We start from the raw sequence: 15,351 nt of genomic DNA on the forward strand, positions 1-15,351 counted from the left end.
ACTGGAATAAATTGCCTAGGGAGGTTGTAGAATCTCTATCTCTGGAGATATTTAAGAGTAGGTTAGATAAATGTCTATGCGGGATGGTCTAGACAGTATTTGGTCCTGCCATGAGGGCAGGGGACTGGACTCTATGACCTCTTGAGGTCCCTTCCAGTCCTAGAGTCTATGAATCTATGAAGTAAATTAAACCATCAAAATTTCAACATGAGTCAAGTTTAGTGGGCACAGAAAGCCATTTTGACGCAATTCTGTAACACGTGAACAGGGAGCAGCGAACGGGAAGAGGGAAATCCCCTGCTGAAGAAGGAGCAAGCACTAACTCTTGGGGGTGAGTGAGCTTGTTTGTTTGCTTTTTCTTTCGACTTGCTTAAAGCTTACGGTGCAGTCTGTTGGGGATTTTGTATTTGGAGACTATGTGGGAGTAGGGGCAAGAGGTCTACTAAGCTGCTAGCTGATTATTCACTAGTAAGGCTCTAGTCTACTGTCCTTTGATCCTTGAGTCTCCCTGATCACCCTTCTCTTGTGTGTTAATGAGAGGGGTAGTGTTGACCTAGGAGAGATGGGCTTAAAAGCCAGATGCTAAATGACCAAAGGGAGCTAGTCAACAGAGGGGTGCAGACAGGGGAGTTCGAGAGAAAGAAAGAGAGAATTAAAATCATCATGGTTTGAAAAGGCCCACATTGCTAAAACCACCACTGCTCCTGGCTCCTCCACATGCATCTCTGCCTGGACAAAGAATCCAACAATAGATTCCTCTACCCAGGTCCTGGTGTGGATTTGCAGAGACTGTGGCTTTCCTCATTTCATGGTCTCCTCACAGGCTGAGACCATCCAACGTGAGATGTGCCTATTGGTAGACTCTCTTAGGAGGCAGATAGGAGAGTTATAGGAAATAGTGGCTAGACTGAGAAACATCTGTGCACACGAGGAATTCATTGAAAATATGCATATGGAGACCTCCAAAAATTGAGAAACCAATCCAGATGAAGAGGACTGCAGTAGTACCACCAAAGGAGGAGGAAACAGCTCCTTCACAGGAAGGAACCTGGCTACTAGCTACTTCTAGCAGCAGGCAGCACTCCCCACCCCTGCTCCCAGCCCACCATCCACAGAGTGAAAAACTGGTATGCTGCCCTCGCAACAATCTCCCCCAAAGGTGAAGGAGGAGAAGCTATGTACCAACAAGGCTGGAAGGATCATGGCCATCACTCCCCAGAAGAAATGAAGGGTGCTGATGGGGTATGATTCCCTTTCTAAGGGGGATGGAGGCATTCATCAGTGGTCGGACCTGGCATCCTAGGAGGTGTTCTGTCAAGGGCCCATATCTGAAACATTACAGAAGGATTGCAGAGGATCATGTGGCCCTCTACTACTCTGTGCTGCTCATCCAAGTAGGCACGAATGATACTGTGAGGTATGATCCTGAGCAGATCGGAAATGACTACAAGGCCTTGGGAGTGAGACTGAGGGAAACGGAGGGGGGGCGGGCGGGAAGGAGGTGGTGTTCTCATTGATCCTTCCAGCCAAAAAGATAGGGGCCCAGGCAAAGACATCCTGGAGTTAAATGCATGGCTATGCAGATGGCGTTGCCAAGAGGGCTTCAGCTTCGTTGGCCATGGGATGCAGTTCAGAGATGGGGGTCCACCTGCCAAGGAAAGGGAAGAGTATCTTCGGATACAGACTGGCTAACCTAATAAGGTGGGCTTTAAACTAGGTTTGACGGGGGCAGGAGACAAAAGCCAACAGGTATGTCCAGAACATGGACACGAGGGGGAAGGGTTGAAATCTGGCAAGAACATGGGCAATCACAGCAGAGACAAGGGAGAGACAAGAGGGAATATAGAGAGGAAACCTATTTAACATCTTAGATGTCTGTATACTAATGCAAGAAGTATGGGGAATCGGCAGGAAGAACTAGAAATAATAGTGAATAATCATAATGATGACATAAGTGTCACACAGAGACTTGGTGAGTCAGTTTACATTACTGGAATATTGATATAAAAGGGTCTAGCTTGTTCAGGAAGGACAGGCAGGGAAAATAGGGAGGTGGTGTTGCCTTGTATATCAAAGATGTATACACTTGCACTAAGACTGAAATAGAAGTGGGAGGCAGACCCGTTGAAAGTCTCCACCTAAGGATAAAAGGGGTAAAAAACAAGGGTGATGTCATAGTAGCAGTCTACTATAGACCAATTAACCAGGATGAAGTGGTTTTTAAATTAACAAAACCATCCAAAACACAGGACTTGGTGGTGAGGGGGGACTTCGACTACCCAGATATCTGTTAGAAAAATAATACAGTAGGGCACTGATTATCAACAAGTTCTTGGAATACACTGGAGACAGCTTTTTATTATAGAAGGTGGAGAAAGCAACTAGAGAAGACACTGTTCTAGATTTGATTCTCATAAATAAGGAGGAACCAGTTGAGAATATGAAGACAGCTTGAGTGAAATCATCATAAAATGAAAGAATTCGTTATTCTAAGGAATGAGAGGAGGAAAACAGCAGAAATAAAGATAAATGGCACTTCAAGAAAGCAGACTTTAGCAGAACTCAGAACTGAGAGAGAAGATCCTGTGGGAAGCAAGTCTAAGTGGGGTGGGGGGAGGAGGGAGGAGTTCAGGAGAGGACAGTTTTTTAGAGAGACTTTATTAAGGGCACCAGAGCAAGCTATCCTGATGCTTAGGAAAGTGAGGAAGTATGGTAAGAGACCACCCTGGTTTAGCCAGGATATCTTCAATGACCTGAAACTCAAAGAAGTCATACAACAAGTGGAAACTAGGTCTAATTACAAAGGATGAATATATTTAAAAAAGAAAACACACACACACACATAGCATGTCGGAACAAAATTAGAAAGGCCAAGGCAAAAAAATGAGATTAAACTAGCCAGGGAAAAAAACAGTAACAAGAAAACATTTTATAAATACATTAGAAGCAGGAGGAAGATGCAGGGTACCAGGTCCATTACTCAATCAGGAGGACAAGACAAGACGACAGACAGTGCTGCAGTGGTCAAAGTGTTACATGCCTTTTTTGCTTCAGTTTTCACCAAATAGGTCAGAAGTGATCAGATGACTAACATAGGGAACATCAGTTTAAACAGGGTAGGATCAGAGACTTAAAACAAGGAAAGAACAAGTTAAGAATTACTTAGACGAGTTACATGTCCAAGTTGGCAGGCCCGGACTAAATACATCTTAGAATACTTAAGGAACTGGCTGAAGAGATGTCTGAGCCACTAGTGATCATCTTTGGCAACTCGTGGAATGGAGAGATCCCAAAGGACTGGAAAAGTGCAAATACAGTATCTATCTATAAAAAGGGCAATAAGGACAACCCAGAAAATAATGGAGCAAATAATCGAACAATTTGTAAGCACCCAGAAGATAATAAAATGATAAGTAACAGTCAACATGGATTTGTCAAGAACAAATTGTGTCAAATCAACCGAATAGCTTTCTTTGACAGGGTAACCAGCCTTGTGGATGGGGGGAAGCAATAGATGCGATATATCTTAACTTTAGGTAAGTCTTCTGATACCCCCTCACAAGACCTTCTCATGAGCAAACTGGGGAAATACAGCCTAGACGAACCTACTATAAGGTGATTGTAAAACTGGTTAGAAAAGCATACTCAGAATAGTATCAATGGTTCACAGCCAAGCTGGAAGGGCATGTCAAACAGGGCCCCATAGGGATCTGTCCTAGGTCTAGTTCTGTTCAATATCTTCATAGATGATTTGGATAATGGCATAGAGTGTGCAGTTATGAAGTTTGCAGATGATACCAAGATAGGAGGGGTAGTAAGAGTTATGAAGTTCACAGATGATACCAAAATGATCTTGACAAACTGGAGAAATGGTCTAAATAAATAAGATGAAATTCAATAAGGACAAAAGCAATGATCAACTGTACAGATGGGAAATCACTGCATATGGAATCAGTACTGCAGAAAAGGATGTGAGGGTTATAGGGGATCACGAACTAAATATGAGTTAATGATGTAATACTGTTGCAATAAAACTGAACATCATTCTGGAATGTATTACCAGGAGTATTGTAAGCAAGACTTGAGAAGTAGTTCTTCCACTCAGCTCAGCACAGATACAGCCTCAACTGGAGTACTGTGTTCAATTCTGGGCACCACACTTTGAGAAAAATGTAGACTAATTGGAGAAAGTCCAGAGGAGAGTAATAAAAGTGCTTAAAGGTTTAGAAAAAGTAAGCTTTGAGGAAAGACTGAAAAAAACGGGGTTTGTTTAGTGAGAAAGGGAAGAGTGAGCGAGACATGATAACAGTCTATAACAATCTTTATCACCCTCCTCTTTTCAAATATGTAAAATTAATTTTCCTTATCCAATGAGGCCAGAACAAGTGGTAATGGGCTTAAATTGCAGCAAGGGAGATTTAGATTAAACATGAAGAAAAACTGCTTATCTGCAAGGGTAGTTAAGCACTGGAACAAATTCCCTACTGAGATTGTGGAATCTCTGTCATTGGAGGTTTTAAAGAATAGGTTAGACAAATAGCTGTCAGAGATTATCTAGATCAGAGGTTCTCAAGCAATGGGGCAGGCCTCCAAAGGGAGATGTGCATGTATGGCTTTAAAAAAAAAAGAAAGAAAGAAGGAAAAAGAAGAGCTCTGGACATCAGCCCTGACTGGCTGGGGCTCCTGTAGAAGTGCTGTGCACACGTGGAGCCCTGCTGCCAAGGCTCTCCTCCCCACTCATTCCCTCACTGGAAGGAAAGCCATGCTTGGGATCTCCTTCCTTCCCCCACCCAATCCCTCAAGCTGGAGGTGGCAGGGCTCTGGCTGTCAGCACTGTGCCAGCAGCAGCACAGAAGTAAAGATACAACAGGGAGCTAAGTCTGCTGCGAAAAGTGATATCACTTTTCACACTACCACCCTTACTTCTGTGCTGCTGCTGGTACAGAGCAGCCATCTGGGTGCCCGGCCAGCACCCACTGCTTTGCACTCTGCCTTCAGAGTTGGGTGGCGGTATAAATACTTGTGGGAGTGGGGCTTAAACAACTACAGGCAAAGAAAGCACAAAGTGATCAAGTAAATTTGAGAACCAGTCATCTACAGAATACTTAGTCCTGCATCAGTGCAGGGGACTGGACTAGATAACCCATCAAGGTCCATTCCATTCTTACATTTCTATGATTCTATGCACATACGAGAGACGACATTAAGAAATCCGTGTTTTTCTGAACATTAGAGATCTAAATTAATCTGCAATTTCTTGGGAGAATAAGAATACAATTTCAAAATTCAAAAGCACTTTCCAAACATCAACAAGTAAGCAGCCCCAGGTTATAGGGTAGCTGAGAAGAAGGAATATTACAAATAATGTAGAGACAGAGGTGTCTTTTTCCTAAAAAGCTAGGATCACAAGGTTGGGAAAATGCTTGTTCTTCCCTGTGCCCCTCCTCCACTAAGAACCCCAGCTAATAATCTATTGACTTTCAGAGGAAGAGAATCCGATCTTTTTCCTAATGCTGTACAATAGCAGCAGCAGAATAAAAGCAGCAGACGTTTTGCTCAAACCATCATCTTTCATTTCAAGAAGTGTTTTTCAAACTGTGGTCTAGAGACTGCACCTTACCTTACTGATGGTGTGGAGAGAACTGGCAGGTAACATGATGCTGGCTACACATTTCTAGCTGCTTGTACAGGTGACATCCAGGCTCTTCTATAGAAAGAAGAGTCTGGAGAGCTCAGTGGTTGGAAACAAGGAGGAACCAGCCTTGTTACCTTTATTAGGGGGCATTCCGATACATTAAGAGGAGAGGGAACAGGTACTGGCATGACCAGTAGGTGCAAGGAAATAAGGGAAGCAGAAAGAAGATTACAAAATGGCTGGGCAGCTTACACAGGGAAAAGGTGATCAGGTAGCACAGAATGATGTAGAAAGGCGAACAGAGAAAGAGGAACAGAATGGATGGGAGTAGAGCATGAAATGGGAGGGTTAAACTTTTCCACTAAAAACAAAAAGATCACCACATTATATATGGCTAAAAATACACAAATAATTTAATACTATGACAGTTCGCACAAGGGATGTTATGCGGTAGTGAACAGGAGAGGAAGTAGTCTGCACAATCACTATGGGGAAGGGAGATTGATTTGTGGTCAATCAAGATGCGGCCACACTGTGTAAGAGATAGAGAATCTCCAATTTGAAAAGACCCATAATAAGGAGTTTTCACATTTATTCTCACAGCTTATAAATACAGTGGTAGTTTAAATACGAAGAAAGAAAACCGAGGCTCTTCTAGTATTATATTGCTATTATGAGACTTATGTGAGATCATTAAAGATAACATCTCAAGAGAGTTAAGATTTTTTTTTTTTGGGAGAATTATTTGGCAAAGACTTTCCTGTTTTTATAATTACAAATACATCTGATTTCTTAAAAAAATCAAAAAGGAAACTAACCTTTTGAGTTACTTGCTGGAATAAGCAAAACCGATGGGGGAGATCCACCAATCCTGTTATGAGCAGTTACTGTCACATCATATGTTCCATTTGTTAAATTTAAAGTCAGGTTTGTGCTATTAACACTGTATTTTTCAGGTGGACATGACAGAGGTGGTCTTGGTCTGACAGTCACTTCATATTTTAAGATTATTCCATTGGCTTCAGAACGATCCAATTCCTGTTAAAAAGCGGTTTGGTTTTATTTCATGTCTTATTGATGCTGACCTCTATCACCTGTGCCATCCAAAAATAAAGATTAATTTCTTTACTTAGTCTTAAAAAGTTTAATTTCCTCTGCTCTGTGCATGTGATATTTCTACACAATAATGAAAAAAGTGTGACAACAGAAACCAAGCATCCAATCCTATAAACCCCGCTCTCTCACCAAAAATCCTTACACATGTGAAAGGCTTGCATGATTGGGCCTCAGGCTTTAACTGGAATGCGAAATGACATTAAATAGGTTTCCCTTAAATGCGCTACATATGAGCTAGGCATTATTATTAGTCAGAAAAAGGAAAAAAGACACTTCTGCCTCTACGTTATTTGTAATATTCCCTCTTCTCAGCTATCTGAGAACCCTAAGCAATTCTCTCCCTTCTCCATCATCATCACATACATTCTCTAAACAGAGATAAGAAATCAGCAGATTTCAGTTCTAGTTCAGTTGCGACTAGTTAACACACCCCCTTTGCAGATGTTAGGTAGTTGTGCCATAGAGAAGATAATGGAGCATCAGAAGAGCTTTTCCCACCTTCTTTTTCCAGACAGAGCTAGCAACAGGTAAGTGTTAAAAAGGAAAACTTGGGTCTACCTTGTCCTTAAGTTTCTCAAATTTGGACTGATTAGTCCAAATAAGGAAGATAATCTCCTGCAGATGAGAGTATTGTAGGTAACACCATGGTCTTTAGTTTATGCACCAGTTACATTCAGAAGGTCAAATCACACCTCTCACAGCTGTTTCAGGCTATGACATGGTCACACTGGGAGAGTAATACAAGCTTTCATTAAAAAAGAAAAGTATTTTACAGAAACTGTCTCCAGTAAGCAGACAAATTATGGTCTCTGGACTGGGAGTCAGAATATGCCTCAACTAGAAAGAATTCTCTGTATACTGGTTATATCTAATATTTACAGAATTTAACTTAGTTCCAATACAGTAAGACAGAAGATAGCTGTTTTTTCTATCCACACACCAATGCACATGTAAATATTCATGAAAAAACTATTTTCGTTACACAACATAATAAGCTTAGAGAATGCAATAGATCGTCATAAAACATGGACTATTCTGATTACATATTCAAGTTTTGTAAGAGGCGAAGAATTTGTTTCACTTTCACAAAAAAAATAAATAAATCTGATTTTAAAAAGAGTGTCTATAAACTTTTTCTATTGTGCCTTGAAGACTTGTGCAATCAGGTAATTATTTGTACTACTGCTACTTACCTTCCATATCAGATGCACAGTCCAGGAGTTTGGAGAGTGAGATATGCCAATCTTCCTCCATAGAGGTGGTCCCTTAGATGGTTCTGATATAAAAAAAAAAAAAAAAAAAAACAATTAAGAGAGATGCAAATTTCTCATGTTAACTCACATTAGCAATACATAGCCCTCCCGATCTCTTTAACGAAAAGTCAGACCTCAAGCAGACGTGTTCAGCTTTCCGTGGAACCCTCCATATAATACAAAAAAAAAATACTAAAAAATAAAAAGAGATCAGTGTGTCATAGCCAATGATTGGCCAGAATAACACACAGAGTGACCTGAAGAAGTCGTGTAAACCTGAAAGCTCTCTCTCACATCACAAACATAACAATGCCACGTCAGCCAATGTCCATCAGCCATATTCTGACAGCAGCCAGTGCCAGCGCTCAAGAGGATACGAACAGAATAGGAATCATCAAATCGATCCACCGCACCCAGCCAATCTGCAAATAGAATGTAAAAGTATTAGCCACCACCTACCCATGCTCAAAAAAAAAAAAAAAAAAAAAAAGATTTTTAACTGGAATAATACCATGAGGTTTCTTACAGTAGAGCCAGTGTCCTCCTGGTGTGTAAGGCAGGAGAATGCGCTCAATCTTTTAGAAGACCTTCCACACAGGGGTTACTAACACGACAGAAATATGACTATTATCTTTGAATGGATATTCTGAATCTCACTATTAGATTGTTTACTATTTCTCCTGGAACTTGTATTCTTGGGAATCTGAAATCTCACCTACGAATGTTGTAATATAAAAATCAAAGTGATTAATAAAAATACCCACAGACCAATCATGGTTTAGAACTTTCGGCAGCTTTGCTGCATTTTACGGTTTTATGCAAGATTCTAAGAACATCAAGGTAGAGGCTCAACAATGGCCACTTTCCGCCTCTCTTGTGGAGTGGAACCAAAACCAAGGGGAAACAATTTGTGGGTGGCAGGAGGAGATTTTTCCCCTTCTATGCTTTATATTATATGGTAAGTGAACATTTGGGCAACTGCTAGTAATTTGGAAAGTTTCTGGAAAAAATGGAGTATACATCTTTGATCATTAAAACAAATACCACAAATATTGCCATTCATAGACTTTAAGGTCAGAAGAGACCATCATGATCATTCAACCTTCTTATGGGAGAAGCAGAGATTTGGTTCTACTGGGAACCACCAACACATATTGCATTCATCAGAACAATTAGCACAGAGGAGTGACAAGTGAATGAGGTAAGAAAGTTTTGCAATCCCCACTGTACCATTTCGGCAGTGAATCTGGAAAAGAAGCCTATCATCTCCCATCAATTAGCAAGACTGCTGCCAATATTGCTGGACAATAGTATGTCAAATTATACACATTTGCTTTCTTTTAACCCTTAAAAATCAGGTAACTGTAACTAGCTTGAAGGTGGAATACACTTTAAGCATTATAAACTTACATCTACTACACTCCCTCTCAAAGAGACAATTGCTCATAGATAATTAACCTCTGCTAGAATTTCACGCATGTCAAGCCGTAACGTCTAACAAAACTAAGAAACTTCTGGACTAGTAACACAAAAAGGATAGCACGAAAGTGCTGCTTTAACTGCACCTATACAATGCAATACAGTGTTAAACACTATATTGTTAAAAAAAACCAACCTGAACCTGTTCTTAAGGTTTGGCTTTAACAACAAAGGAATGAAGATAGAGTTCAACTCAAGCCTTTTCTCCAGGCTAGGTCCCCTCTAGGGTTACGACCTTAGGCCTACTACTCAGCCCACATCCTAGATCCCTTCAATAAAGCTATTCCCACTATTCTTGAAAGTCATTGGCCATGTGATCAAGTCAGCAGAACCCACTTAAATCTTTCCCAGCAGGATCAACACCTGCTAAAAGGGGCAACATTTCAAGCAACCACAGCCTGACATCTGCATGTATTTTGGAGTATCACAATAATTAATTCTGTAGAAAAATAAAATTTAATATCAAATACTACTTACTAGCTTCAGATGTGACCCCACTCTTTTCTTCACTCCAATCACTCCAGTATCCCAAACCATTTTTCTTCATACAACGGAGTGAAAACACATACTTTGTATAAGGCTTAAGAGACTGAACAGTGAATGAAGTTCTGTGTGAAGCTGTATCTTCAGGAGGAACCTGTAAAAGGTAAAAAGAGGTCTTTAAAAATGTCACCAGCCATCCAGCAAGATCAGTTAAACCCGTGTACCACTACAATCCTCTTATGAGTAGACCTTCTAACACTAGGAGCCCTGTGCCCTAGATTACTGATTTAGCACAGCACCGAATCAAGCCCTGAAACTTCAGTCATAACTATGCATTCTTTGACTTCCAGGAGCTTCGCTTCTCAATCAGAGTGGAATTAATATAATTTTTTTGATGCAGAATATATACATACAGGCTCATGATGTCCATATGGACAGTTATATGTATTTTGCACTTCACTTGGATTATAATCCATCTCATGCAGGATTATTTTAATTATTCCAAAATTTCTGAATAGCTTTTAAGTAATTCACATTTTTCATTGTAATATTCTAAAAACACCTACTGCAGAAATCCCATCCCTGCATTCTCATACACGCAGTTCCCCCTCCCACTGTAAGATTATTCTGGTTCAGAGGTAGGAATATTTGCTTTGGCCCAATCACAACTTTAATGTCCAATATATGGCAAGCCATCCATGTTATGAATCCCTAATTTATCCAGTTTAAGAGCTAGGAATCACTGGTTCCCAATGATGTAAAGCATTTATGGTTTAGTCATGTTGACTTAGGATACATGTGACCTTAAATCATGACACCACAATTTTCTAAAAATAGCTTTTATGGAATTTTACACAGAAATTGGCACTAACTCCCCCCCCCCCCCAAAAAAAAGTGTTCTCCCTCTAAATTTTGCATAGTACACTCACGTTAGTATACAAGTTTTTACAAGCAGAGATATTAAAAAATTACCAGCAAACAAGATTCATGTGTCATGAGAAAGATCAAAGTGAAGAACTATAAAAGGTTTTATTCATTTTTGTTTAAGATGGTTCTTCATAACTCACTCATAAGCTTTACCACTGTGATTAATGTGGTCATTCTAAACTCACACTAATCCAAATTTTACACTACATATTGTGTGTGTTTTAGTTAAGATCTAGAAATGTTGTAGTAGGTAAAGACCTTTCTGTAAGTGCCTCAGAACTGTCATATACACATTTTAAAATTCATACGGTAGCAGTGGCAAACAAAATTAAACAAGTTTGTATTTCATCCTGGAAATACAATCCTCAGAATAATAAGATAGGCCCAGAACCTCCAGATAAATAAAAGTCACATCTACCCTAAGAACATAATCTCCTGCTATTATAACTTTCAGTCACATTTGTCATAGCAAATCCCTCACATGGCAACAAAAGTGGCTAACAATTTATCAAGCACATAGAATTAACACCTTATGAGTTCAGAGTTAGACCATTAGAACACCTGACAGAAGGCTTCTCAAAGTGTTTGTCAGTGGTTTAGTCTTCTGACTGAAATTACTCAGAGGAAAAGAAATTAACCTCTCCGCCTCAGTACGATGGAATAAATCGCCCTGTGCAGTAACTGTAGTTCTTTGAGATGCGTGTCCCTCTGGGTGCTCCACTTCAGGTGCGCATGAACTCCTTCACCTCTGATTGGAGATTTTTCGGAGCAGTGCCCATTCAGCTTCTGCATGTGCCCTATCCATCTTTGTACCCCATACTGAGGCTACGCAGGGCTGTGCAGGTGAACTGCCGTCAGTTCTCTCTCTACTACAAAGCCCCACAGAGGCAGCTCCAGAGAAGATGAGAGGAGGGTGGGTTGTGGAGCACCCACACATGGACATACATCCCAAACAACTCCAGTTGCTGCACAAGGTGCATAACCTCTCCTTCTTTGAGTAAAGTGTCCCTGTGGATGCTCCACTTTAGGTGACTCCCTAGAAGTAACCCCTTAAGGAGGTGAGAATTTTGGATCAGTCTACCACTGAAGAAAGAACTGTTGCCTACTGCAGCATCTAATCTTGCAGCATGAACTAAGGCACAATGGTGTGCATTGAGAGCTACGTTGCAGCCCTGTAGATTTCAGCAACTGGCTGCAGACAGACTGATCTAGAAGAGTGCACAATCAATGAGGAGGTGGCAATGAGGATTACAGGCAATATGATGGGTAAGGAATGGTGTCCCTAGCCTCTGTTTGTCAAAGAGTGGAGATGGATGGCAGGAGAGCGATCACTTGATCATTGCCTGTTAGGTTCACTCCCTCTGGGGCACCTGGCATTGGCCACTGTCAGTAGACAGATACTGGGCTAGATGGACCTTTGGTCTGACCCGGTACGGCCGTTCTTATCAATTTAGGAATTTCTGAGTGGAGACAGATGCGCCCTTAGACCTCTCTGCAACAGACAAAGTCTATGGGTCTTTATGAATGGCCTAGTTCTGTTCAAGTAAAAGACTAATGTCCCCCTTAACATCTAGTGTATGAAAGACAGACTCCTACGTAGGTTGATTTGGCTCAAGAAAAAAAACCCTGGAAAGTGAACAGTTTGGTTAATGTGGAACTCAGAAGAAACCTCAGGTAAAATCTTTGAATGGGATTGTAATGATACCTTCTCCTTGGAGAACACAGTTCCAATGGGTCTGCCATTGGAACCTCCATCTTTCCCAACCCTTTGAGCACAAGTGATGGCCACCAAAAAGGCTTTGTTCATAGTTAGATGTAGCAACGAGCACGTAGCAAGTGGCTCAAAGGGCTGTTTCATGAGATTGTTAAGAACCAGTTTGAGATCCCAAAGCAGCGCAGGAGCTCTAATCTGTACAGAAAGATTCATAAGGCCTGTTAGGAATTGCACTGTGGTCAGAGGAGCGAAAAAAAAAAAAATCGAGAAACCTTCTTCTGGTACATGGAACGCTGTTATTGCTGCTAAATGAACCTTGATGGAATTCACATAAAGGCCTGAAGTTTTTAATTCCAATGGGTAATCCAAGACTGTGGAAAGAGACAACTCGGTATGAGAAAGATGGTGCTGGTTACACCAAAGATCGTATCTTCGTCATTTCTAAAAAATGTCTTGTAGATTCTTTTCTGCTATTTTGTACATTTTGTACTTCCAACGAACATGCAGCTTTTAGTTGCAGGAACCACTGTGGAACCATGCTTGCAGTTGCAGACTGTTCAGACTGGTGTCAAGCACGTAACCTGCGTGCTGAGACAACAGTCCAGGTTTGATCGGGAACTGCCATGGACAACAAGTTTGATGAAGTAGGGAAACCAAACTTGTCTTGGCCATGTTGGTGCAATGAAAATGACCTTGGCCTGGTCCTGTCTGATATTCATAGAGACCTTTAAGAGTAATGGAGTTGGAGGACAAGAAAAAAAACAAAACCCTTTTGTCCATTTAATAAAAAAGCATATCCTGGAGAATAGGGATTCAGTTATGCTCTGGAACAGAATTTTCTGCACTTTGTGTTGGTAACCATGGCAAAAAGAAGGCTAGCCTCTGGAAATCTTCAAGCTAGGAATATTTTATTGAGGACTTGAGAGTCCAACTCTCATTGATAATTTAAGGAGAAATATCTGCTGAGGTCATTTGCCATGGTCTGTTGTATATCCAGGAGGTAAGAAGCCAAGATGACTATGTACAAATTTCAAAAGATTTATCGGTTTGGCACAGAGTGAGGGGCAATATGCTCATGATGATTACCAATAATACATGCAAGCTACATTGTCTGTCATGATGCTGATGGACTTGTTTTTGAGTAATGGAAGAACATGAAGCCAAGCATTTCTAACTGCTCTTAACGCCAAGAGATTTATGTCCAAGCGCTGTTCTTCTCACAGTCCAGGACAGATGGCCACAAGAGGACCAAAATACACTCCCCATCCCAAGAGGAAGGTGTCCAATGTTAACATGACCATAGAGAGATTCTGCCTGAATGGGATTCCTACACAAACCTTGAATAGATTATTCCACGAGGTGAATGACTGGAGGACTTGACTGCCTACAGATACCCGCTTGTTCAGACTGTGCTTGTTGGGTACAGAAACTGTTCTGAGCTATCTCTGGAGACATCAAAAGGTGCAATCTAGTGTTCTGTGTAACAAAAAAAATGCAAGATGCCATGTGTCCCAGCTGTTGAAGACGTGTCCTTGCTGGAACTTGAGGACTGAGCTGCACTCTATGGATAAGGTCCTTTAGAGCAAGGAACCTGTCGAGAGGGAGATAAACTTTCTCTATTACCGAATCCAGAAATGCTATTATAAAGAGAATTTGTTGCGTGGGGGTGAAGATCTACTTCTATATTTATCTGCAGGCCTAGACTTCGGAATGAAGTTGTTGTTTGAACTGCTGATCACATCTTAAATGACTGACCCTAGTGAAGCCAGTCATCAAGGTAGGAAAAGGCACTTGGTCCTAGATGACAGAGGTGGGCTACTATGACTGCCATGATTTTTGAGAACACCCTTGCAGCAGATGACAGGACGAAGGGTCTATTGTCAGAATATTTAATTATGAAATAAACCTGCAAACTAAACTAAATATAAAAGTCAAACAAACATTCTCCATATAAAAGTACATTTAAAGAGCACCAGTTCATACACATCTAATGAGACATGCTGGAAAAGCAAGCACAGCACACAAAATACCAGGACCAAAGTCACAAATTAATCCTGTGTTCAATGTACATATCTTTGGTGATTGCTCTAGTGACACCTTCCACATTGTAAACCTGGTTATTTATCTTCATTCAGAGCATCGTAAGTATTTAGCCTGAATCAGTCCTTAATGTTTGTGGACAAGAACTTTACAGTAAAAATTGTTATTGTCCTTCTCTGATGTTAAAGTAGAAAAAGCAAAATAAGAACCACTCTATTTTAGATTTTCCTACTGCAATTTTCAATGGATATCATCCAGCAAGATGAAGGCAATTAGAAGAAATGTGTGGTTAGAGACTGACAAACCAAATTCTCTCTCTCTCTCTCTCTCTCTCTCTCTCTCTCTCACACACACACACACACACACACACACACACTTTAAACTCAGCAGAAGTGTTGTGGAAAGACTTCTAATGAGGGTAGAAGTTCTGAAAGAAAGCATTTGAAATAATATTGCAAGGTAGACTAGCACTGTGAATACCAGAAAGTGAAAATGATGACAGACTGTTTCATTCACGTTATCTGAAGCCATGTCTACACTAGTGATTTTACAGTGAGGCCATGTCTACACTATGGGATAATATCGAATTAGCTAAAATCGGTTTTATAAAACTGATATTATAAATTCGATTTCATGTGGCCACACTAGGCACAGTAATTCGGCGTTGTGCGTCCATGGTCCGAGGCTAACGTCGATTTCTGAAG

At 40.8% G+C, this 15,351-nt stretch overlaps 1 protein-coding gene across 3 annotated transcripts in view; it reads right to left on the bottom strand.

Moving 5' to 3' along the window:
* The window catches only part of IL6ST (interleukin 6 cytokine family signal transducer), a 69,844-nt gene that overhangs the window by 23,549 nt on the left and 30,944 nt on the right, over positions 1-15,351 (bottom strand). For all 3 annotated transcript variants that reach the window (XM_075066949.1, XM_075066950.1, XM_075066951.1), the window contains exons 7-9: positions 9,961-10,120; positions 7,945-8,027; positions 6,454-6,673 (exon numbers count right to left, since the gene is read on the bottom strand). In XM_075066949.1, coding sequence (XP_074923050.1) covers positions 6,454-6,673; positions 7,945-8,027; positions 9,961-10,120 — 463 coding nt within the window. The remainder of the gene's footprint in view (positions 1-6,453; positions 6,674-7,944; positions 8,028-9,960; positions 10,121-15,351) is intronic.

The sequence above is a fragment of the Chelonoidis abingdonii genome, chromosome 6, assembly GCF_003597395.2.
Source record: "Chelonoidis abingdonii isolate Lonesome George chromosome 6, CheloAbing_2.0, whole genome shotgun sequence".
Taxonomy (NCBI): Eukaryota; Metazoa; Chordata; order Testudines; family Testudinidae; genus Chelonoidis; species Chelonoidis abingdonii.